The following is a 25,215-nucleotide window of genomic DNA, read 5'->3' as shown; positions in this document are numbered from 1 at the left end:
TAGGGGTTTTTGGTGATTTATTGATTAGTCAGAGATACACAAAAGAGATATGGATATTTCATTTTGTAAAATGTCATACTTTTCAGAAACGTACAAAAACGCATACCCATCACTAGGTATTTTTATTTTATTTTAAATTTTTATACCGCTTTATATTTTTAAGAAAGATCTCAAAGCAGTTTACAGCATATTAAATCAACAAATCAATTTTTAAATCAATTTTTTTTAAAAAAAAATTTTTAAAATAATATGCAGGTGTAAAACTGCCTCTCGAGTTACAAACTGCTACTTTAGGTGTGTAAATTCAATAAATAATAATAATAAAGTCTAAAGAAGAAGAAAAGCAGAGAAACGACAAGAAAAATGAAAACCTAAAGAAAGAGAAAGCAGAGGAAAACGGGAAAGTTGGAATAAAAGGATTTCTGGCTCTCTGTACTGTAGCTAAATATACTATTCACGCCTTCAGAGTCAACTATTTAATATTATATGAACCAGTATTTTTTCAATCTTCAAATCCCATCAGATGTCAAAGAAATTAACAACTACCTGACTTTTAGAAGGTATCTGAAGGCAACCCTGTTTAAGGAAGTTTTTTTAAAATGTTTGGTGTTTTATTGTGTTTTTAATATTCTGTTGGAAGCCGCCCAGAGTGGCTGCGGAAACCCATCCAGATGGGAAAGAAAGAAAGAAAGAAAGAAAGAAAGAAAGAAAGAAAGAAAGAAAGAAAGAAAGAAAGAAAGAAAGAAAAAGAAAGAAAGAAAACAGGCCAAAAGAAGACACTGTTGCAGCCAGACTTTGCAGTGAAAGACTGAAGAAGTGCTTTAATACAAAAATTCAATTTAATACAAAAATGCAAGCAGCTTAGCAGAGAGGGGGGCTTCAGCTGCCGACCCCTTGCTGTTGGATTCGGGATGAGAGGCCTGGAGGGGGGCAAGCCTGGGGGTTTGGGCCTAACCAAAGTAGAGCTGCTTCATCCTCTCGACCCCTTGGGTGTCTTCAAAGACCTTCTGGCAGCGCAGGGAGGCCTCTTTGCCAACGTCGGCCGACAAGTCCAGTCCGTGCACAAAGGTCCTGGAAGAGGAGGAGGAAGAGGAGGAGGAAGAGGAAGAGGAGAACGTGAAATGGGAACAGGGAAGCAAACAGGCTCATCTCTTTGTGAAAGATCTAGTAGGACCCATTGCTAAGAACATGGGAGAGACAGGTCCCGAGCCTCAGACCGACCAACATTCAACATCGTCTTTCCAACCAGGCGCCTCCTCAAAGGAAACTATGGCAAGGGCCTTCCTCCTATTACTTCTCCCCATCTTCTGATCACGGAGGTCCAGCCCCAAAGGTCTTCTGGCGGTTCCCTCCCTGAGAGAAGCAGAGTTACAGGGAACCAGGCAGAGGGCCTTCTCGGGGGTGGCGCCCGCCCTGTGGAACGCCCTCCCATCAGATGTCAAGGAAATCAACAACTACCTGACTTTTAGAAGATACCTGAAGGCAGCCCTGTTCAGGGAAGTTTTTAATGACTGATGTTTTGTCGTGTTTTGAATTTTATCGTGTTTTTTATATTCTTTTTTAAAAAAATTCTTTATTCATGTTTTAAAGCGTTACAAAAAGCAAAAACAAAAAAGTACATCTATGTTCATCTATACAAAAAGTAAAATACATCAACCTAAGAAACAAAAACAAAAATTATTTCCTCTCTCTCCCCCGTTTCCCTTCCCCCCATCCCACCCCCTATCCCACCCTCCCGCCCTGACTTTTAGAAGACACCTGAAGGCAGCCCTGTTCAGGGAAGTTTTTAATGACTGATGTTTTGTTGTCTTTTGAATTTTATCGTGTTTTTAATATTCTATTGGGAGCTGCCCAGAGTGGCTGGGGAAACCCTGCCAGATGGGTGGGTTATAAATAAATTTATTATTATTATTATTATTATTATTATTATTATTATTATTATTATTATTAATGTGGGTTCCATTGGACCATTGTGGCTAATGACCACTCAGGGATCTCCAACCATACCCCGAATACACCCAAGGAAAGCAGGCATGTCCCTTAAATCCAGTGGGTATGTTCTGACTAATCCCTTCATTTCCAATAAATAAATGAGTTTGCAGCCAGCCTCTCCTGAATAGCATCACATGGGTGAGCCTAAATCCTCCCTTTGAAGCCGTTTGAGCCTGTGGGCCACCTTGTGGCAGTGAGTCCCATAGGTGAACGGGCTGCTGAGTGAAGAACAACTTCCTTTCTGAAGCACTGGGCAACCAGTTCTAGTACTTATGAGCAAATGACAATACCTCCTCTCTACACATTTGATTGTTTTATGCAATTTCTGTCTTATTCTTAGTGTTCTTCTAAGCCAGTTCCAAAAAGGCCCACAATCTCACTGTTTGGTAAAGTGAATCTCCAAGCAAAGCAGATGCTCTACTTCAGCAGGAAGGAAAATTGGACGTCATATTTCTGTCTCATTCTTTGAAAGTCTGTATTCCCAACATGGAGAAAGTCTGTATTCCCAACATGGAGAAAGTCTGTATTCCCAATACGATTCACCAAGCTCTCCCTCAGCCCCTTAATAACTTGCCTCTTCCTCCTCCTCCTCCACCCAATCAAACAGGAACAAATCTCTTACGTTCTTTTAAAATGTGCTTTTACTAGAAATACCTTGGCAGCTCGGCAGCTACCTCCAAGGACACCTCCTCCAGCTCCTTCGTGATGCTCAGGCCCTTGGCATTTTCCTTGGCGTGCTCTGGCAGGGCTCTGCGCAAAGCTTCCTGGGTGGCGGCCAAGGCCCTCTGCAAGTCGTCTGCAAGTCGAGGAAAGAGATTCAGAGAGAGGCAGAGATCCTCTTAGATGGCAAGCCCTACCATCAAACCAGGAACCCTCCCCATTGAAAAGCAACTTCTTGAAGAGGCAACTCCTGCCCTCGGAGGTCTTGCCGCAGGAGAAAGCTCAGGAGGGCTGTTTCTTGGACCAAGCTGAAACAGCAAATCTCCCTTGCTGTCAGGGTGGATAAAAATCAATGTTTTTTTTTTATTTAAATCAGCTTTAAAAAATAAATAAATAAATTGAATTTTGAAAATAAAATGCTTTTGGAGGAAAAATTTGCTAATTTGCTACCTTTTTCTTTTTCCAATCTTCTTGCTCAACCTGCCTGCTTCCTGCATCACCTGGCCTGGACTGCTGGCTGCCACAGCAGTCCCCCAGGTTATTAACCTATTTGTACATGTTTGTAACTTTAACCCTAAAGCCTGCCTTCAGGGATCACACTGTGCTCTGCCTAATTGTGAGTAAAACTATTTTTTGTTACTTATGAATAAGACTATGGTGTCTTTATTCTTTTAGGAGGGATTCAAGGGGTCTTACCAGGAAATTATTAGAACACATTGCAATCTGGACAAGACAGATTGAATTGCTTATTGCCTTAAGAGACTCACACGAGTTTGCAACCAGCTTTCTGCGCCGTAAGAAGGCGAATGCTCTCTGCTAGGTGAAGGAACTTGCTAGCGCAAGTTAGGAAGGATATTAATAAACCATATAACCTCTCCTGCCACCCTCAACATTCCTGCAAGCAGATGCTTCCTGACGCCACATGGGGCTGAATCCAGGAGTCTCTGCCTCTCAGCTGCTCCCCACAGAAAAGGTGTCTCCACTCCCATACCTAGATACTGGCTCTTGTCCCTGCCCAGGTAGATCTCATTCACTGGCAGCTCGTGCCTCACTGTGTCCAGGGCTGTGGCAAAGTGCCTGTATTCCTCTTCGAAGGCCGGGCTCTGCTCAAAAACGGGAACAAGCGCTTCGAGCTGGAAGCCCCGGTGGTGGGAGGAAAGAGAGACGTTACTCGCAGGACTAAACCAAGCCAGCCCCGTACAGAAATGTCCCCAGACCTGCCCCCAGGGAAGCAGGAAGCCCATACCTGTCTGTCCAGCGACTCGGAGAGCTGGCGGTCCTTCCTTAGGCGCTGCAGCCTGCGCCGTTTCTTCTGGGCGTCCGCCTGCAGCCTCGCAGTCTCCCTGCTGAGGGTTAACAGGCTCCTCTCGGCGTGCCGTTCCAGGAAGGCGGTATTCTTCTCCATCTGATTGTGACGCCACGTCGTCGGGTTTCAACACGCGTCCACAAAAGGCAGGTGAAAGAAGAAGTATTTATTGCAGGGGCTTCTATTTTTTTTTATTTTTTTTTCAGGGTTAAAAAAGCTTTTATTGTATATTAAAATTTCAAAAGAAAAATACACAAAGAAAAATACATATAACAAACAACAGATATACGCTTTACAACAATTCTAAGAAAAAATTATGGCATTATTCGATAAATTTCGAAATCTAGATATTCCAGACCTTGGATATAATAAGAGTCAAAAAAGGAAACGGAAAAGGAAAAGAGAAGGGAAGGAAAAAAAAAGGAAGAAAAAGACGAACAAAGAAGGTCTCTAAGGTAAGTCATTACGGGGTGGGAAATAAGGGGAAGGGGGTGGGATGGGGTGGGAGGGGAGGGGAAAGGGAAAGGAAGTAAGTAGGCAATAAAGAGGGTTAAAAGGGACAGTTGTGATAGACAGAATAAAATTTCGACTTCCCAACACTTATAATCGGTTACATTTCATAATTAAGTTCTACTAGGCTTCTCCCTATCTTTTAACATAAACCATTTTCCTCACCTTCCCATTTCATTATTTCTTATCATCTCGTGCTTCTTAATCTAGACATATCACCATCTTTGTGCTTATCTTTTGTTTATAGAAGTACTCTTCCACATATTTCCACTCTTTCTTCACCTTTTGTTTGGGTATCTTTCTAATCAGGGCGGTTAATTTCGCTAGGGTCATATATTCGGCTAATTTTATATACCACTCCTGTATAGTTGGAATCCTGTCTCCTTTCCAATTCTGGGCGATCAGCACTCTAGCTGCCGCGCAGGCGTAGAGGAGTATGTTCTTCCTATCCGATGGTATATCCTCAGGGATCATGCTTAATAGCAGGATCTCTGGCTTTTTTTCGAATGTAAATCTAAGCATTTTTTTCAGCTCTTCATATATTTCTGACCAGTACTTGCTAATCCTATCACACCTCCACCAGCAATGATAAAAATCCCCCAAAATCTCCTTACATTTCCAGCATTTGTTTTGGTCGTTTCTGTAAATTTTAGCCAATTTAGCTGGGGTCAGATGCCATCTATGTGCCATCTTCCATATATTTTCTCTTATCGCCATACACGCTGAGAAATTTATGTCCTCCCTCCATAGCTTTTCCCATTGCTCAACATAAATTGACCTCCCAATGTCTTGGGCCCATTTTATCATTGCGTGTTTGACTAGCTCATCTTTCATTTCCCATTCGAGTAAAAATTTGTACAATTTTGCTAATGGTTTTCCCTGGTTTTCCAATAGGTATTCCTGCAACTTCGATCTCTTATCATCAAATCCTATCGCCTTGTGTTCCTTAAATATCGACTGCAGTTGGAGGTAATGTAACCAACTTTGACAGTATTGCTTAATCTGGTTATATGGTTTGAGCTCATACTGATTATTAGTTTTCCTAATCAAATCTTTGTAAGTTGGCCAATTACCCCCTTTCGGTTCCTTGCTCATCGCCGTCATTTCTAGAGGTGAAAGCCACCATGGGACTTTGGGTTCCAGCAGGTTTCTAAATTCTTCCCATATGTCAAGTAGTGGTTTTTTGAACACATGATTGGTGAATGATGAGTATTCTCCCTTCTTTTCTTTTAATAGGTGGGCGTGCCAACCTCCTATGTTCCTGAATCCTTCCAGTTTGAGTAATTCCAAATCATCTAACAAGAACCATTCCCTCATCCAACACAAGCAAGATGCCGCATAATACAGTTTCAGATTCGGAACCCCCCAACCTCCCCTTTCTTTTGCATCTGTTAATATCCTAAATTGTACCCTCGGGTTCTTTCCTTGCCAAATAAAATTGCTTAGATCTTTCTTCCAAGTTTCGAATGTTTCTTTTTTGAGTTTTATCGGTAGCATTTGGAATAAAAATATTAATTTCGGTAATATCATCATTTTAATTGCAGCAATCCTGCCTGCAAATGTTAAATTTAGCCCCTTCCAATTTTCCAAATCCTCTTTTACTTTCCTCCAAACTTTAGCATAATTATTATCATATAATTCTACATTTTTATTTGATATAATAATTCCCAAATATTTGATTTTTTTCACTATCTCCCATTCACTAATTGTTTGAATTTCCTCTTCCTCTGCCTTCCTTATATTTTTGGTCATCAATTTAGTTTTCTGATTATTCACTTTTAGCCCCGCTACCTTCCCATAATCCAATAATTTTTGTTTCAATTTAGGTAGGGTCTCCACTGGGTCTTCCAACATTATTATTAGGTCATCGGCGAACGCTCGCAATTTAAGCTCGCTTTTCCCCACCACTATACCTTTGAGTTCTTTGTCCGTTTGGATGTCTTTCATCAGGAATTCCAGTGCCCATATAAATAACAGCGGGGATAATGGGCATCCTTGCCTCGTCCCCTTAGATATTTCGAACTCCCTAGTTATGTTCCCATTGATAATCAACCTTGCCGTTTGTTTGCTATAAATAGCGATTATTCCCTCCATAAATCTGCCCACAATTCCCAATTTCCTTAGCGCCTCCTTCATGAAACTCCATGCCAAATTATCAAAAGCCTTCTCGGCGTCCAAAAATATAAAAGCTGCTTTCTTGCTGGGATTCCAATCTATATATTCAAATATGTCCAGCAACACTCTAATATTGCTGGACATCTTTCTTTGTGGTAAAAATCCTTGTTGTTCCTTACCTATTACTCTATTCAGAACACTTTTGATCCTATTGGCTAGAATTCCGGCAAATAACTTGTAATCAATATTTAGCAATGAAATTGGCCTGTAGTTCCCTATTTCCTCTCTTTTCTCTTTATCTTTGGGTATCAAGGTGATAAATGTATCTTGCCACGTCTTTGGGAGCATTCCTCTTTCCAAAATCCTATCTACCATTAATTTGTACACATCTCTTAGTTCAAATTGTAATACTTTATAATGTTTCCCTGACAGACCGTCCGTACCTGGCGATTTCCCCAATTTAAGCTTATGCAGGGGCTTCTAAAGGGTTCTCCTACTCCTCCTTCTCATTTATATACCGCTTTATATTTTAAAAGGGGGAAATCTCAAAGCGAATTTACAACACATTAAAGCAGCATATGAAACAATCCAGAATAAAACAAATTCAATCTTCAAGGAAAATATTTCAGATCCTTCTGTAAGTGACATTTTGCTTTCCCCATATTTATTTACCTACTTAATTTACGGGGCTGCCGTATGGCAGAAGTACAGTCGTACCTTGGATCCCAAGCTCCTTGCGAGTTGAATGTTTTGGCTCCTGAATGACTGAAACCCACAAGTGACTGTTCCGGTTTGCGAACATATTTTGGAACCTGAACGTCCAACGCAGCTTTCAATTGGCTGCAGGAGCTCCCTGCAGCCAATTGGAAGCCGCGCTTTGGTTTCCGAACATTCTGGAAGTTGAACGTACTTCCGGAACGGATTCCGTTCGACTTCCGAGGTACGACTGTATTCTAAGAAGCTGGGGGGGGGGGAGTGCAAATGTCTATCATACTTTGAAATGCTGATATCGCTGGATCAAGTTCCACCCATTTTGCTTTATTAACGAAACGAAACAGTGCTAATTAGATTTTGAATATGAGTGCAATTCTTAGCTTGCTGAATTTTAGTGTGCTATTATCTTCGTTATCATGCAAAGTGCTATTCTGAACAATGCTTTCTATAGGGTAGGGGGCACTGGGGATGAGCTTATGGCACAGAGGGGGCGATGGCTCCCAAAAGTTTGGGAAATCACTGGCCCAGCACCCACTAAACACTCCTGGATTTGTTTGTTGTGGGGCAGCAGCCCCTTAAAGAACATCCAGAGGGCCACAACCAACTAACCCGGTGTGCTAACAGAAACCATTGTGCAGCGAAGCTATCCCACAGAGTGTAGGGGGGCACCCCGACTTCTTCCCATTTCATCCTTACAACCGGTGAGGCTGAGAGAGACTGTGGCTGGCTCCCGAGGTCACACCCAGCGAGTTCATGTGGCTGAAGGGAGAGATTTGAACCACTAGGCTGCGACCAGCTCTCAAAGCAGGGATAAGACTGTTGGTCTTTTACCTTCAGGGAGGCATAGGTCAACAGAAGTGTCTCTGATTCCAGCATCCTAATCAGGTCGTCAGAATCAGGAGAGACCTGGAAGAAAACAAAGCAGATTCATTAACCAATCCAACGTGTGGGAAACTATTGAGAAAAAGCAGGGAGGAATGGCCAGGGTGAATCTGCTGCAATTATCTTTACATGCTTAAGAAAATATAGCACTGCAATTTTTTACATTAGAGAAACCTTAGGTCTCAGATGCTGGTGATGATGATAATTAAGCTATGAATTGCCTTCTAAACAGGCATCTTAAAGCAATTTACACATAAGATAATTAAAGACAACTAAAAGCACAAAAAAACCCCAAATGCATTCAAAACAAGACAAGTGGGCCCTCGTGGCCAAGACCGGCTCATCCGTCTGAGGAAGTTTGTTGCAACCAAAACACCTCCCTAACAGCAGACTTAAGAGTATCTGTTTGTCAACAGCTCAACAAGAACTGCACACCAGAGGCACGTAGCCCCTCACTAGAAAATAAAATCCGCATTCAATCTACCCCCATGACTCACCGGGCTCGGCTTTTCTCGGGAGGTGGCTTTTAGGTGGTGTTTTGAACTCGACGCTCTGGGGCAGCTTTTGCCTAGAAGTGGCAACCAGAGAAAAGACAAACACACACGTACAGTCACATTCCGGTTAACAGTCAAAACCCGATAGGAGACTGGGCTGCAACTGGAAGGAAGGAACCCACAAATGGCTGCGGCAATGACCCCCCCCTGCTTTTTCTGTTTAGCGTTTTCCTGTGCTCTGAATACCTGAAGGAGCATCTCTACCCCCATCGTTCAGCCCAGACATGGAGGTCCAGCTCCGCGGGCCTTCTGGCGGTTCCCTCACTGCAAGAAGTGAGGTTACAGGGAACCAGGCAGAGGGCCTTCTTGGTGGTGGCGCCCGCCCTGTGGAACGCCCTCCCAGCAGATGTCAAGGAAATCAACAACTACCTGACTTTGAAAAGACACCCAAAGGTAGCCCCATTCAAGGAAGTGTTTTAATGTTTAGTGGTTTTTATTGTGCTGGCAACCCAGCCAGATGGGCGGGGTATAAATAATAAAGTTACTATCATTGAATTATTGAATTATTACTGAAACAAGCATGCAGGACAGATGCCCTCTAAGTGCTGCTGAGAGGCAGCCACTCCCATCGTCTCTGACCACTAGGCATGCTGCCCCTGGGGGCTGATGGGAGTTCAACAGCGGTGCCAGGAGGGCCACAGATGCTCACCATCCATGCTGTAAAAAGAAATATATATATATATATATATATACATACACATACATACATACCGTGTTTCTCATATTTTAAGGCATCCCTACAAAATAAGGCATGGCAGGATTTTCAAGACCTAGCGAAATATAAGGCGTACCCCAAAAATAAGACATGCTGGTATGGCAGGGCACGCCATGCCAAGTCCCAACCCAGCGGGACCCGGCAAAGGTCTGAGAGGGCGGCTCCGGGAAGCGAGGAAGGAGCAGGCAGCGGCCGACAGCAAGAACCTTCCGCGAGGGAAAACGGGACGACATGCCCAGGCGAGAGACAGGAGGAGGAAGAGGGCAGCGGAGGCAGCAGCTGCAAGCAGGGACCCAGACAAGGAGGCAGCTGGGAGTGCGAGAGGGAGCGCAGCCGGAGCCGGAGGGCGAGGAGGAGCCTCTGGCGTGGGGAAGCCGGAGGGCGGGCAGGCAGGCAGGCAGGCCGGGCGGCTGTGGCGGGGCAGAGGATCCGCCGGTGGGAGCTGGGAAGGAGGAGGAAGTGATGCGTGTTCCGGCTCCTCGTGTGCTGCAGTGCGGCAGCTCCGCCCGGCCTGGCTCCTCCTTCCCTGGCGTGCGCTGTGCTCGCGCTGTGCTGCTCTCCCGCCGTCTCTTCCGGCTCAGCCAGAGCCGAGACAAGGACGCGGGGAAGGAGGAGGAAGAGGAGGCAGGCCCTCGGCACCCATGGCAGCCTCCTCCGGATGGGAGCAGCACTACACGGCAGGGAGCCCACCCTTTGCCGGCTCGAGCTCCAAGCCGGCGGCGGGCTGCTGCCTTTGCTGGTTCCCGCTCAGTCGGGGCTCGGCAAAGCGCACACTTTGCCAAGCCCCAACGGAGCGGGAGCCGGCAAAGGCAGCAGCGCGCGCTTTGCCAAGCTCCAAGCCGGCGGCGGGACGCAGCAAGAGCTGCAGCACGCACAGCTTGGAGCCCCAACCCGGCAGGACCCAGCAGCGTGCCCTGCTGAAGCGCCAACAAAGTGCACAGCAGCCAGTTCCGGGCGCCGAGCCACAGCAGAAAGAGGAGGTACCGTAATTTTTTTTTAAAAAATAAGACACCCCCGAAAATAAGCCACAGGCTTATTTTCTTGAGTAAAAATGAATATAAGACATGACTTACAATATGAGAAACACGGGTACATACATATATGGAAAACTAAACAGAGGCATCCCTCCATCCCTTGCGCACAGTGGCAAACGCTGCTTCTTAGATTAGGGAGGAGGAATGTCTCTGGCCCTCAGATGTTGCCGGTTGGCAGAATCTCCCTGTCTCCCTAGATAACATGCAGGTTGCAGGAGATGCCTTTGGGGCCGTCTTTACCCGGGGGTGCAAGGGGTGTGGGGCACCCAGGCACCAAATTCGGGGGGGGGGTGCCAGTGCCTGCCACTGAAGCTGGCCTAAGCTCTTAACCAGGAGTCAGCAAACTTTTTCAGCAGGGGGCCGGTCCACTGTCCCTCAGACCTTGTGGGGGGCCAGATTATATGGGGGGGATGAATGAATTCCTATACCCCACAAATAACCCAGAGATGCATTTTAAATAAAAGGATACATTCTACTCATGTAAAAACATGCTGATTTCCGGACCGTCCACAGGCCGGACTGAGAAGGCGATTGGGCTGGATTGGCCCCCGGGCCTTAGTTTGCCTACCCATGCTCTTAACCAGGGGTCAGCAAACTTTTTCAGCAGGGGGCCGGTCCACTGTCCCTCAGACCCTGTGTGGGGCCAGACTATATTTTGAAAAAAAATATGAACGAATTCCTATGCCCCACAAATAACCCAGAGATACATTTTATATAAAAGCACACATTCTACTCATGTAAAAACATGCTGATTCTTGGACCATCCGCGGGCCGATTGGACCACATCCAGCCCCCGGGCCTTAGTTTGGGAGCCCCTGCTCTTAACTATCTACCTGTTATGAAATAATAAATAATTTTGATCAAGCTAGAAAAACAAAATACATACACACCTAGGTATTACCGAAATGTATGCCTATTGTTTCACTCAAAGACTTTCAACTTTGTGCACTCATTTACCAAAGACTTGATGCGCCAGCGGCGGCGCTTGCCATTCACAACGGTGCTGTGCATGCGAAATTAACTCTGACATAAAAATATTATGGGACATATTGTATTGCGCTGCTCTGTGGCAGTGGGGTCAGCGGCACCCTTTGACACCTCCGGGGGCAGCTCAACTAAATTTGGGGGCGCCGGGCGGAACTTTGCACCCCGGCGGCACATACGGTAAAGACGTCTCTGGGGGAGAGCTCAAGGGGTCTCGTCCCGGATGAAAGGATTTGCCTTAAATACCCCACATGGGGGAAAAGGCAACACCTGGGTCTTCTGTGGGACATGCCCCCCCCCTCAAAAAACCATGCAGAAGTTCTCTCCGGGAGTGGGAGAAAGGAGGCCAGCCCCTCTGCACCCAGTTTGAGGCTGTAACTTGAGGAAACACGTACTTTTGATGACAGAGACCTCCAGTTCGGGGCGGGATCTTCCATGGCTCTCCACCAGAGTAGACTGCAAAACCTCATGAGGGTCTAGAGGAGGGGAGGAAAACCCCATTATCACGGTTTGCCGGAGCGGCTCCCAAGCAGTTTACCAGCATTGAACTAATTGCAGGATGGAGACAAATCATTAAACACAGATTAAAATGAGAAATGGCTGAATCGAAACCACAAAGAATAGACGGAAGTCAACAAACCAATAAATTAAAAAGGGATTCAACCCAGTATGAGGGACACTGTGAGCAGAACACCCTGATATTGGTTTGAATTAACTAAATACTGTTTTTTGTTTGATAGGTAGTTTTAGTTTTGTTAATTTTTCCGTCATCGTACATTTTTCTTTTCCTTTTCTTCTTTTCTCTCTCTCTTATTTTATATAATGCACATTTATTCTAGATTTCTTGACAACTGAATTATGTATATTACTAGTATCATTAAGCCCGTTAAATTAAGCTTTTCTGGGGAGGGTGGACACCCAGGTAATCACTTCAGTTAATATTGTGATCGACCTGGGACACCCCCATGATCGACCAGGAGATCCTGATCCACCTGTTAGACATGCCTGCTTTATATAAATCAACAACCCCATTGAAACAGCACAACCGTCTGAGCAACAAGTGTACTGCACTGTGAGGGTCGGACTAGGACTTGGGAGAGAGCAGGGTTTGAGTCCCGACTCGGCCAGGAAGCTCGCTGGGCCTAGGCTACCTCACAGGGTTGTTGCAGGGATTAATTTGAGTAGGGGGCTGAGCCACATACACTACCTTGAGTTCCTTGGAGAAAAAGCAGGGCAGGCGATCGGAAGAACGCCGATTTATGCAGGCATTGTCTTCTAAGAGCCAGTTACATACCGAAAGTGATGGGGGCCTCTTGTATTCCAGTAGGGAATTACCAACCCAGATCGCCTTCTCAACAGATTTTTAAAATATATATATATATATTTTATTAAAGATTTCTTGAATTACAAAGGTGTGTTCAGTGTCTCTCATATTTTAACATGTATCATCTTTGCAAATCAGTTTCATTTGTTAAGACACTAAGAAGAAAGAGGGAAAACGAGGTAGATAGGGGATGGGAGGGTGGATGGGGGTAAGAGTAGGCGACGATGTTTCTGTTTTGCTTAATATATGTAGGGCTTGATGTCAGCTTTGTTTGTGTTGGTGCTCCTTTATTCGCTTGTGTTCTTTTGATGGTGAGAGAGATTGGGGTTGGCCAAGGGTGTGGTTGCTCATTGGTGATTGGCTATGATGGTCTTTGTTTTCGTGTGTGAGTGGAGTGGGTGGGTGTTTTGGGTCAGGTTAGCCATACTGATTTGTATGCTGGCGGTAAATTTTTGTCATTATGTTGTTGGGCTGTGTGTGTGATAAAGGGGAACCATACCGGGGTGAAGGCATCCTCTTCTATTTGTCCCCGTGCCAGTTTCAGCTTGTTAGCTAGTTTTTCTAATAAGGCTGTTTCCCATACTACTTGGTACCATTGGTCCAGGCTTACTCCTGACAGGTCTCTCCACCAGAGTATCTGGTTATGACATTTCTGGTTGCTGAAAGTAGGTGGGTTATGAGGTCTTTGTGGTCTAAATGGGCATTATTATCTTGAAAGATGTTAAGTTGAGCCAATTCTGGGGTAATTTCTATTACTTGTCCGGTTATTTTACATATTTCTCATATGGTTGTTGCCCAGAATAATTGGATTTTGGGGTATTCCCACCACATGGGAAGGTATGTAACTGCGGAAGTGCACCCTCTCCAGCATTTTGGTGAGGTTCCTGGGAGTATTAGTGGTAGCTTTCTTGGTGTTAGGTACCACCTGTAGGTGAGTTTTAGGGTGAGTTCTTTTCATTGATATAGATTTAAAGGGGGGTTTAGACCACATTCTGGTCCATTGGGTAAGGTTGATTTCATATCCTATGTCATCCTCCCATTGCCTTTATATTGTGTCTAGGGGGTTGGTGGGATTTTGGAGTAGTATTTTGTATACTGCAGATACCATTCCTTTGCCGTGTCCTTTTGTCATTAGGAGGAGGTTTTCGAAAGCCGTCAGGGGTCTAGTTGTTGCTAATTTTACTGTTGGGTTATTTAGAAAGGCATGCAATTGATTTTTTGCTAACCAGGGCATTGGGATGTCTTCTACTTTGTCCTGTATTTCTTGTGTTGGCAAAGGTTTGTTGTTTTTATAGAAGTCTATTAAGCGGTGTAAACCTTTGGTTTGCCAGGTTTTTATCTGCCTTCTCGACAGATTTAACCGTAGGTCCATAATTTTCAAACTATGTCTGAAGGAACCCCACCGTGTGAACTTGCCCCTGAGAAAAGCAGGTCCACCCCAGGGAGCCCCTTCAGGGTGCTTGACCCCCCCCCCAAAAAAAACAACAACAACTCACCACCTGTGGCTTTGGCAGAGGCCTGGAAATTAAGAATAAGACAAGGCAAGTTAGGCATGTGCTGTTATGCCATGAATGGGGAGTGTGAGTGTTTCAACACACACCAGCAATTGGGCAAATAAAAATAACGAGGCTTACACCTCCCCCACATCCATCCCAAACATGTTTCAGTGGGATTTATTTCAATGATTATTATTATTTATTAGATTTATAAGCTGCCCTTCATCATAAGATCTCAGGGCGGTTCACAGAACAAAACGCAGGATAAAAAACAAGTAAACAATTAAAACAGCAAAACATTGACGCCCACCTTCTCACAGAGATATTTAAAAGGCTGTAGAGAATTAATCAGCCCAAGGCCTGGCTGAAGAGGAACGCTTTCGCATGGCGCCTAAAAATCTATAATAAAGCCACCAGGCAAACCTCCTGGGAAAAGAGCAATCCACAAACGGGGAGCCACAACCAGTTTATTAGCTATTGGAAAAGACCCTGATGTTGGGAAAGATTGAGGGCACTAGGAGAAGGGGAAGACAGAGGACGAGATGGTTGGACAGTGTTCTCGAAGCTAAGAACATGAGTTTGACCAAACTGCGGGAGGCAGTGCAAGACAGGAGTGCCTGGCGTGCTCTGGTCCATGGGGTCACGAAGAGTCGGACATGACTAAACGACTAAACAACAACAACATTCCATCCCCGAAGAATCGATGCTTTTGAATTATGGTGCTGGAGGAGACTCTTGAGAGTCCCATGGACTGCAAGAAGATCAAACCTCTCCATTCTGAAGGAAATCAGCCCTGAGTGATCACTGTAAGGACAGATCCTTTGGAAGGACAGATACTTTGGCCACCTCATGAGAAGAGAAGACTCCCTGGAGAAGACCCTGATGTTGGGAAAGATGGAGGGCACTAGGAGAAGGGGACGTCAGAGGACAAGGTGGTTGGACAGTGTTCTCGAAGCTACGAACATGAGTTTGACCAAACTGCGGGAGGCAGTGCAAGACAGGAGTGCCTGGCGTGCTCTGGTCCATGGGGGTCACAAAGAGTCGGACACGACTAAACAACAACAACAATTTTACCAAAGACTTCTCAAGAGAAAGTGATACACAAACCTAAAGCGGAAACGCCAAAAAGAGGAATTTCACATCCAGATCTCACCTTTCCAGATCCTTTTTGATAGTCCAGGTATCGCGAGGGCACGATTCTTCCCCCTAAGGAGGCAGAAAGGAGGCAAGAGAGAAAAAGTGTGAAACAGGAAGAGGCAAGGTGCCTCTGAGCATGTCAGGAGCAGCTTTTCCGAAGACTGTGGCGGGGGGGGGGGAAGCAAAGTGCCTCCCCTCTCCGGAACAGCAGTAAGCATGTGCAGAGTTCCTCTTGCTCCTGTAGCACCCCTTGCCCTCCCCAATGGGCATAGCCGGGGGGGGGCAGCTGTCCACCCCAAATCAATAAAAATCAATAAAAATACTGAACTACGGTAGTTCCGCCCCCCCAATCAACATAAATCATGACTACGCCCAGGCAGAGGGCCTTCTTGGTGGTGGCGCCTGCCCAGTGAAACGCCCTCCCATCAGATGTCAAGGAAAGAAACAACTACCTGACTTTTAGAAGATATCTGAAGGCAGCCCTGTTTAGGGAAGCTTTTAGTTTTTATTCTGTTTTTAATGTTCTGCTGAAAGCCACCCAGAGTGGCTGGGGAATAAACAATAAATTATTACTACTATTATTATGATTATTATGCCCATGCCCCTCCCCTCCCCTCATTATTTTCTTCTGGGGGCACAGCGCCTCCATGTTTTCTTCAGGTGGACACCCCTACCCCTGAGCATGTGCAAAGACCTCCATCCCCCCTGTGCATGTGCAGCTCCCCCCCCCCACAACATGTGCATCACACATAATCCCCCATCATATGGGTCTCATTTTATGTTATTATATTTATATTTAATAGTTGTTGTTGTTGTTGTTATACCGCCCTTGCTCATAGGATCTCAGTGCGGCTTACAAAATGAAGCAAGCAAATGATTAAGACGAAACAGCAAAGAGCAACGATCCTGACTAGGGAAGAATGGCAAGCCAAATGGCTGGATTATGCTGAAAAGGCTAAACTAACAGGGAGACTAAGGAATAAAGAAGATAAAAGACTCTAAAAAAGAATGGGGGGATTATAACCTACCTAGGAGACCATTGTAAACAAATGAAAACATCTGCCGGACTTTAAAAAAATCACTTGTAAAGTAACGAAGTTCATGGACAATTAAGAAAAATGAAAATTACGGAAACTGTATTGCTATGTAAACCTGGAGAAATAGTCATTAGGATCCATGTAAGAGGGAAGTCGAGAGATCCAGAGAATGTCGCGAAAGGATTATATAAATAATTGGTTGCAAAATTGTATTTGTAAAAATATGTTTTTGAAAAAATGAAAGACGAAACAGCGGGGCTCCCGAGCATGTGCAGAGCGCGGCCGCCTTCCCCGAGCATGCGCAGAGCGGCCCCGCCTCCCCCGAGCATGTGCAGAGCGCCCCCGCTGCCGTCACCTCTCTGCTTCGGCCGGGCTCCCGCCTTCTCCTCGGACGCCACGCCGCTCCGGAAAGAAGAAGAAGGCGAAGAAGCCGCCGCCGCCTCCTTTCCCGCCATTTCCCCTCACACAAAAGGGGCCCACTGCGCATGTGCAGAGACACAGAGACAGAAGAAGCCGCGCGTCCAGAACGCCCCCCCCCCGCTTCCGGGCGCGCGTGCACAGAACCCCGCTGCTTTCCTCCTCGCGCTCTCATAGGCGGATTCGGGCGGCGTCACGTGAGCCTGTCGCTCACGTGACCCCGCGGAGGTGGAAGTGGACTCTGACCCACCGGCGGACGCCTCCTCGTGGAGGCGAAGGAGAGAGAGGCCCGAGGTGAGAAGGTGAGCATGCACAGAGTGCAGGAGGCAGAGCAGCGAGGGCGGGTGGAAGGCGAGGACTCATATTCCCCTTAATTCCTCAACTATCCCTTTCCTCGGAAGGTTCCTGAGCAGGAGGAACGTGAAGGGTGTCTCTGAGCGTGTGCAGAGTGCCTCCCTGGCCACGGCACTCCTGGCTGCAGGGCAGAGCAAGCGAAGCCGGTTAGATCTGCCAGTCCCGAGACTGAACTTCTGCTTTATTACCTGCTCATATTCCGAGAGTTAACTGTTAGCATGGAATACTCCTTTAAAATTGAGAGAATTTAACCAAGCGACAGATTGACTGCAATGTTTTCAGTGAAATGAAACATTTAAGATTGACAAAAAGAAAGGATTTCAGTATGAAATCTCAAATTTTCAGAGAGAAATAATAGAAAATGATAAGAAATTATTGTCAAAAATGTATAATCTGTTGCTAGAATGGGAAATGAAAGATGAAGAGGTTAAATTGTCATGATTAAACGGGCACAAGATGTGGGACACAATATACAGAAGATTGGGAAAAATTATGGAAGTCTGAAATAAAATTTACTGCATGTGTGGTGATTAAAGAAAATTATATGAAAATGATGTATGGATGGTACCTAACTCCAGTAAAATTAGCAAAAATGTATAAAAATAAAGGAAATAAGTGTTGGAAATGTAAATCAGCATTTTTTCATATATGGTGGGATTGCATAATTGTTAAGTATTGGAAAATGATTTATAATGAATTGAGGGCTTTTGTTTGGGGGGGGGGAGTGCAGAACCTCATATTTGTATTGATTTTTATTGATTGGGGGGCAGCTGCCCCACCCCTTGGCTATGCCCATGACAGTGTCACACTTTTTAACCAAAAATAAGAGAGGTTTCAGTACTGTGTACCTTTGAGTAACCCCTGGTTGCGTGTGGCACCCCCCCCCCCCCGGTTCTCTGCAGTTCTCCCCCCAGCCAGCCACTGGGCCTGGACAAAACGCCGAGATGATGGCCCGTGGCCGGCAGATCTTTTCCATCTACTGGAAGCCGCTCTTCCAAGGCCGCCTCCTGCTGGTCACCAACACCGTCAGCTGTGGGGGGCTCCTGGCCACTGGGGACACGCTCCGCCAGGCCTGGGAGATGAGGCAGGACCCCAAGCGCAAGCGGGATCTGGCCCGCACAGGTGAGCTGCAGCCGCCCCTTTCTTGGAACTTCCTTTCTGCCATGCTACCTGAGATTTCAGTCTGTCTCGCGCTCTGTGGGTCGTGGCCATTAGCCATGCTCCTCGAGAGGTGCGGAGGGTGGCAACACGAGAGCGGGGCCTTCTCTGCAGTGGCTCCCCATCTGTGGAATGCAGTTCGACAGGCGCCTTCATCACACACCTTTAGGCACCAGGCAAAAAGGTTCCTTTTTAACCAGGCCTTTGTCTGATCTGTTTAACATCCTATACCCTTTTAAAATGTGGTTCTTTTTGGGTGGGTGTGTTAGTGGCTTGTTGTTTTTATTCTGATTATAAATCTTGTGATCTTTTCTGTGAACCACCCAGATATAGGGCAGTATATAAACTCAATAAATAATACACTGGTCCCTTGGTTCTCAAATGCCTTGGTACTCCAACAACTTGGGACCCAAACACTGCAAACCCGGAAATAAGTGTTCCAGTTTGCGAAAAATTTTCAGAAGCCAAACCACGTCCTCCATTCCGTTTTGAGTGTTACACTGAGGTCTGTCTGTTTTTGCTATTTATTTTGCGTTTTTGTTTTGTTTTTGTGACTGTGTGGAACCCAGTTCAGCTACGGATTGATTGATTGTATGACTGCAGTACATCATTTATTGCTTTCATTTTATGGATCAATGGTCTCATTAGATAGTAAAATCCATGTTAAACGGCTGTCTCAAGGGTTGTTTTTAAAAGTTTGGAACGGATTAATCCATTTTGCATGACTTTCTATGGGAAAGTGCACCTTGGTTTTGAAACACTTTGGTTTTGGAAGGAATGGACTTCCAGAACGGATTAAGTTTGAGAACCAAGGTGCCACGGTGTATATGTTGTGATCTTTTCTGTGAACTGCCCTGAGACCTCCGGGTATAGGGCAGTATATAAACTCAATCAATCAATAAATCAATCAGTAATAATAATAATATAATGGTGATGTGATGCTGGCTCGGCTCTGCCTGCAGAGTCGGAGGCAGCTGTGCTTTTGAATATTGGTGGCTGGAGAGCGCTGGAAGGGAGACGATTCTGGTGCTTGAATCGTCCTCAAGAGTCTCCCCTGGGGGCATCTGCTCTGCCACTGGGAGACAGGGTGCTGGCCTGGCCTGATCCAGAAGAGCTCTTCTGCTGCTCTTCCTTTAAAAGCAAAAAATTATGTGCTGTGCCACTTGACCGCCTTTCCTGCACCGCAGAGCTTAGCCAAAGGGCAAGGTCCACACTGGACTCTTCAAGGAAGGTGACATGGCGTTTTCTCCTTGCCAGCCTGCAGACCCGTCAGGAGGGACAAACCCCCCAGTTTGAAGTAGACCAGAGCTCTCTCGGCTTCAGTCAACAAACAGAACCTGCCCTGTTGCAGGAGCCGCAAGAGACCCGTTCCCATTTTGTAAGAACCGGGCCTTTTCAACACTGGAACTCCCTGCCTATTGATATTAGGCAGACACCTTCCCCTTTACTCCTTTGGTGGCTGCTAAAAACATCCTTGTTTAGACAAGCCCACGCAGCTGCTTAGAACGTCGGTGCAAGTTTTGCAGTGGCCCCTTGGTTCTCAAACTTAATCCGTTCCGGAAGCCCGTTCCAAAACCAAAGCGTTCCCAAGCCAAGGTGCGCTTTCCCATAGAAAGTCATGCAAAACGGATTAACCTGTTTATAAACAACTCCTAAAACAGCAAGTTAACATGAATTTTACTATCCAACGAGACCATGGATCCACAAAATGAAAGCGATAAACAATGTACTGCAGTCACACAATCAATCCATCAGTAGCTGAACTGGGTTCCACACAGTCACAAAAACAGAACAAAAAAGCCGCAACAACGAAAACACGAAATCAATAGCAAAAACAGAGAGGCCTCAGCGTAACACTCAAAACAGAACTGTAGCACTCAAGTCGGAAGCGTAGCACTCAAAATGGAGCATGTTTGGCTTCCGAAAAAAGTTCACAAACCAGAACTCTTTACTTTCAAGTTTGCAGTGTTTGGGTTCCAAGTTGTTTGAGTCCCAAGGCGTTTGAGAACCAAGGGACCACTGTATCTCCTTTGTCAACTGCTGCGAGGGTCTGTTTTTTGCAAGAAAGCGGAGTGTGCATTTGATCAAATCAATCAATCAATGATGGGAGGTGTATCCCAGAAACATTGGGGGGCTGTAGATTTCCCCTATTCCTTCCCATAAAGCATTTTTCCCTGTACCTGGGGGGAGGGGCAGACCCCACCCACCCCTGTACCTGGGGGGAGGGGCAGACCCCACCCACCCATCCCACTGTTTTCTGGAGGAGGCAGTAGGAATCCATCTCTCTCTGCACAGGGAATCGCAGAGCTGCAGAGTGGGAAGGGACCCCCAAAGGTCCTCTAGTCCAATCCCCTGCAATGCAGAAACCCCAGCTAGAAAACCCCTGGCAAGTTGCTGCCCCCCCCCCAAGCTTTTCACAAGCGCTTCATTTAGACTTCCAAGTGATGGAGCCTCTCTTTTTTTGCCTGTGGAGGAGACTACAAATTTCTTCTCCTCCTCAGCGCGCATGTTTGCCATCGGATGCAGCATGGGCCCGCTAATGCACTTCTGGTACCTGTGGCTCGACCGCAGCTTCCCCGCTGCTGGCTTCAGCGGGATCCGCAGTGTCCTCAAGAAGGTTTTCATCGACCAGATCGTGGCCTCCCCGGCGCTGGGCGTTTGGTACTTCTTGGGTGAGTAAGGACGTTCCTCGACATCGCTAGGAGAAAAATCCCGCTTGGAGGGATTGCGTGTGTGGGAGAAGGTGAGGTGGGGACTGGGGCTCGATAGCCCTCCTGTGGCGCAATGGGTCTGGACAGGATTCCTGCACTGCCCAGGGTTGGGCTATATCACCCTCGGGGGGTCTCAATGCTACCATTGACTCCCATTGACTCCCAATGCTACCATTGACTCCCTCGATTTCCCACCAGCCAGACTGCTCCAGCTTCTGCCTCCGAGTCCACACTTCTCTGCCACACTCTCCCCGCCCACTAAGCCCTGTGACCTCTTCCCAGTCTTTGTGGAATGTGCCATACTTTTCCATGTGTAACGCGCCCCCATGTATAAGACACCCCCTATTTTGGGGGACTCAAATTTAAGAAAATGGGGGGAGATGCCGCAGAGACATTGAGCTTTTTTTGGGGGGGTGTTACGGATTATGCAGGGTTGATGAGCTTTTTTTATGGGGGGTTGCCCATAAAAATTGCTCACCCGCAGGCATCCAAATATCCACTTCTCGTCTGTCCCCTCGTCGGAAGAAGCTGCCGATCGCTGCAGCAGCAGCCACTCAACAGAAGCCATTGAAGCAGCAACCAATAACACACCCAATAGCTGCTGGTAGCCGCAGCAGCGGCAGCCAGTCAAATGTCCACCCTATGCACTTTCCATGCATAAGACGGCCCCCACTTTTTAGCATAGCTTTTAAAGAAAAAAACCTAGTCATACACGGAAAAAAAATACAGCAATCAATTGAAGCAGTCAAATACAGTGGTACCTCGGGTTACGGATGCTTCAGGTTGCAGACTCTGCTAAGCCAGAAATAGTACCTCGGGTTAAGAACTTTGCTTCAGGATGAGAACAGAAATCGTGCTCCGGCAGCGGCAGGCCCCATTAGCTAAAGTGGTGCTTCAGGTTAAGAACAGTTTCAGGTTACGAACGGACCTCCAGAACAAATTAAGTTCTTAACCCAAGGTACCACTGTACAACATTCCTTGTTTGCCTAGAGTAGACACAGACCGGGGGGGGGGATGGGGGATGTTGATCCGGCCAGCCGAACTCCTGTTATACCTGTCTGGAGCATCGTCCCCCTGCATGTGGCCAGGTAGGTGGGCATGACCCTGGCAGACCCCGCAAAAGGTCCAGCCACACAGCCCTCTGCCTTCTCTGGGACTGAGCCCATGGGCCCATCCTGACAAGGAGGTAAGCCACCGCTGTATCTTTAACTACAACCTAAAGCCTGCCTTCAGGGATCATACTGGGAACTGAATGGGGGTAAACTTCTCCTTACTTTTAAAAGAAGTTTCTTGTGTCCTCGTTCTTTTTAGGAGGGATAAAAGGGGTCTTGCCAGGAATATACTTCAATCTGGGCATGCCAAATTGGATTGCTTAACAAGAGAGGTTGAAACGAATCTACCAACTAGCTTTCTGCTGTGCAAAGGGGAATGAGCTCTGCTATATATGTGACTCACTAGCATGAGTTAGGAAGGATAATATTTAATCAATATATCCTCTCCTACTATCCACAACATTCCCCCAGTCTTCTCCCTCCTCTCTCATATAAAATAATTCTTCCAACAAAGCGGCTAATTAAAAACTTCCCTAAACAGGGCTGCCTTCAGATGTCTTCTAAAAGTCTGGTAGTTGTTTTTCTCTTTGACATCTGGTGGGAGGGTGTTCCACAGGGCGGGTGCCACTACCGAGAAGGCCCTCTGCCTGGCTCCCTGTGATCTTGCTTCTCGCAGGGAGGGGACCACCAGAAGGCCCTCGGGAGAGGGACCCCGGTGTCCGGGATGGAGACGATCCTTCAGGGATACTGGGCCTCCTCTCACCCACCCCCCCTCCCTTGCTCTGAGCCTTCTTCCCTTGGGGGTTCCCCAGCCCATAGCCCCCCACTCCTCTGCCTTCATCCAGCCCGTGACAAAAAGGGGTGCCCTTTCCTGCTTCCTCATTCAGCTCAATGCCCTTTGCAGAGCTCAAGAGAAATCCCCCTGGATCTGATTGTCACCCAGAGGGTGTTTGGGAGTGTGTGTGAGCCGATAATGGGGGGCAGAAAGTCACAACGGGATGGCACAAATTGTCCCCGTGGGGTTCAACCCAGATCTCCCAACTCCCCGCACCTCTGCTTCTGGGGGCGTGAGCCTGGCATCATCCTGCACACACACACCCCACACCATTTCCTTTGTCTTCCTGCAGGGATGGGGTCTCTGGAGGGGCAAACACTGGATCGGAGCTGGCAAGAGTTGGAGGACAATTTTTGGGAGTTCTATAAGGTAAGACTCGTCCCTCCCCGTTCCTGACATCACATCCTGTCCCGTGGGGCAGCTGACCCCCATTTCCTCTCCCCCCTCGCAGATGGACTGGTGCGTGTGGCCCCCAGCGCAGCTGATCAACTTCCTCTTCCTGCCCGCCACATACCGGGTGCTCTACATGAACGTCATCACCCTCGGCTGGGACACCTACCTATCGTACCTGAAGCACCGGGTGGGTAAACCGAGGCAGCAGCGCAGCGCGCAGGTTTGGGGTCTCCGGCTGAGAGGGGGTATCCCAGAACGGCAGCCTCAGATCTTTGAATCATGAGCTCGGGATCCATGGTCTCTTGTAGGGCAGAGGTGGGCAGGACAGGAGGATAATTTATTATTTATACCCCACCCATCTGGCTGGGTTGCCCCAGCTACTCTGGGCGGCTCCCAACAGAATATTTTAAAGCACAATAAAAACCTCAAAACTCGGCCCTCCAGATTTTTTGGGACAATTCCCATCATCCCTGACCACTGGTCCTGTTAGCTAGGGATGATGGGAGTTGTAGTCCCAAAACAGCTAGAAGGCAGAGTTTGGGGGTGCCTGCCTTAAGGGATAATTTCGGCAGGCTGCCATGTATTTAGCGAGACCAGCGATCAGTCCAGCTCACGATTGTCCACACAACAGCAACTCTCCTGCGTTTCCGCTTCCAGAGGATCCACTCTGCTCTAGCCAGAGATCCCCACCAGGTACATAGATCCTCAACTGATGAGATCCCACCCCGCTTTCTCTTTAGCCTAAGCACCCATCCCTCAGCCTGGAGGAAGAGGCCGAAGGCGACACAGTCGAGATCGAAACGACCGGGTGAATGCGGGCCACGCGCTTCCGCCAAGGTTGGATCCGGGACTCCCTGGGCACTGGGAAGCAGGTGCCGTCCCCTGGGGGCGCAGCCCTCTCTCCCCTCCCAGCCGAGGCCTCGTCTCCCTCATGCAGCAGCGCCTCAGATCCAGAAACGGAGCCAGGGAACTTCAGGGCTTGGCACAGGCGGAATCTGGAGCCTGGGCCTCTCCCGACTGCGGACCCCGGTCCTTCCCAATTCAGTCGAAAGTGCCAGGTCTTTTTTTGCGCTTCCCAATTAAAGAAAAAGCAGGTTGCCTTTTTTTGCACCCCGTTGCCAAGACAGGTGCTGCTTCTCTCTGCCGCCAGCGCCTCTGGTTGCCGTTGCGTCAAGCCAGTTTGTCCTTTCAATGACTGCTTTCATGTATTGTTCATCTCCTGTTGAAAGCCACCCAGAGTGGCTGGAGAAACTCAGCCAGATGGGCAGGGTATAAAGTAATAAATGATTATTCTTATTATTAAATTATATTTTGAGTGCAGCAGAGCTGCCAGGCTCCCGACTGCAGTCGAACGGCAGCGGCTGGCCCCATGGCCAAGGTTGCAGGTTCGATCCCCGTATAGGACAGACAGCTGCATATTCCTGCCTTGCAGCGGGTTGGAATAGATGATCCTCTGGGTCCCTTCCGACTCTAGAATCCCATTCTTTCCTCGTTTCTAAAAACTTACCCGGCCTCCCAGCCTCACCACCGCCAACCCACTGCCCTCGAAGGGAAGCCCCCGAACCAAGTGTGAGAGCAGCAGCGAGGCACTCCGGGCTTGCGGTTCCCAGCAGCCGGCATTCAGGGGTAGACTGCCTCTGTTGCTGGAGGTGCAGCCATGCGGGAGAAAACCCCTTTTAAAAGCACCCGACTCCCCCCCCTTGCCACATTAGATGCCCTTCAAGCGCTCGGCCTCCCCCTTTCCTTCACAGGGACTAGCAGCGTGGAATGCTTCTCGTGATCAGAATTTTATTTCTTCACAACTCTTCTTGGTACCACGATATTGGGATTTTCTT

The 25,215-nt window shown here is 47.2% G+C and overlaps 2 protein-coding genes across 7 annotated transcripts; one reads left to right on the top strand and one right to left on the bottom strand.

Moving 5' to 3' along the window:
- Window positions 1-125: 125 nt before the first annotated feature.
- HAUS8 (HAUS augmin like complex subunit 8) lies at window positions 126-16,940 on the bottom strand. 2 transcript variants are annotated; one of them, XM_035120809.2, is made up of 10 exons: window positions 16,816-16,940; window positions 15,440-15,492; window positions 14,287-14,308; window positions 11,862-11,942; window positions 8,677-8,747; window positions 8,129-8,203; window positions 3,899-4,057; window positions 3,644-3,785; window positions 2,647-2,788; window positions 126-1,071 (listed from the first exon to the last, which is right to left on the bottom strand). In XM_035120809.2, the coding sequence occupies exons 1-10, from the start codon at window positions 16,913-16,915 to the stop codon at window positions 951-953; spliced, it is 966 nt and encodes a 321-aa protein (XP_034976700.2). In that variant the 5' UTR covers window positions 16,916-16,940; the 3' UTR covers window positions 126-950. The 2 variants fall into 2 exon arrangements, with proteins under 2 accessions (XP_034976700.2, XP_034976701.2); XM_035120810.2 differs by having other exon boundaries at window positions 14,290-14,308.
- Window positions 16,941-17,056: 116 nt separating this feature from the next.
- On the top strand, window positions 17,057-24,260 carry MPV17L2 (MPV17 mitochondrial inner membrane protein like 2). Of its 5 annotated transcripts, none has more exons than XM_060275277.1 (7): window positions 17,090-17,179; window positions 17,279-17,377; window positions 18,134-18,353; window positions 20,891-21,061; window positions 23,280-23,356; window positions 23,439-23,567; window positions 24,121-24,260. In XM_060275277.1, the coding sequence occupies exons 3-7, from the start codon at window positions 18,176-18,178 to the stop codon at window positions 24,190-24,192; spliced, it is 627 nt and encodes a 208-aa protein (XP_060131260.1). In that variant the 5' UTR covers window positions 17,090-17,179; window positions 17,279-17,377; window positions 18,134-18,175; the 3' UTR covers window positions 24,193-24,260. The 5 variants fall into 5 exon arrangements, with proteins under 5 accessions (XP_034975014.1, XP_034975016.1, XP_060131260.1 ...); XM_060275276.1 differs by having other exon boundaries at window positions 17,279-17,443; XM_035119123.2 differs by lacking the exon at window positions 17,279-17,377 and having other exon boundaries at window positions 17,057-17,179.
- Window positions 24,261-25,215: the final 955 nt, after the last annotated feature.

This window comes from Zootoca vivipara, chromosome 6, assembly GCF_963506605.1.
Source record: "Zootoca vivipara chromosome 6, rZooViv1.1, whole genome shotgun sequence".
Taxonomy (NCBI): domain Eukaryota; kingdom Metazoa; phylum Chordata; class Lepidosauria; order Squamata; family Lacertidae; genus Zootoca; species Zootoca vivipara.
This window is presented reverse-complemented; position numbering and strand designations above follow the sequence as displayed.

Excerpts from the sequence above, each read along its gene's own strand:
- HAUS8 (XM_035120809.2), bottom strand. The coding sequence starts at position 16,915 with ATGGCGGGAAAGGAGGCGGCGGCGGCTTCTTCGCCTTCTTCTTCTTTC. Across the intron at positions 14,309-15,439 it reads ATCAAAAAGGATCTGGAAAG|GCCTCTGCCAAAGCCACAGG; the intron begins GTGAGATCTGGA and ends CTTAATTTCCAG. Across the intron at positions 8,748-11,861 it reads GGAGGTCTCTGTCATCAAAA|GCAAAAGCTGCCCCAGAGCG; the intron begins GTACGTGTTTCC and ends TGCCACTTCTAG.
- MPV17L2 (XM_035119123.2), top strand. The coding sequence starts at position 18,176 with ATGATGGCCCGTGGCCGGCAGATCTTTTCCATCTACTGGAAGCCGCTC. Across the intron at positions 23,357-23,438 it reads ATTTTTGGGAGTTCTATAAG|ATGGACTGGTGCGTGTGGCC; the intron begins GTAAGACTCGTC and ends CCCCCCTCGCAG. Across the intron at positions 23,568-24,120 it reads TATCGTACCTGAAGCACCGG|CCTAAGCACCCATCCCTCAG; the intron begins GTGGGTAAACCG and ends CTTTCTCTTTAG.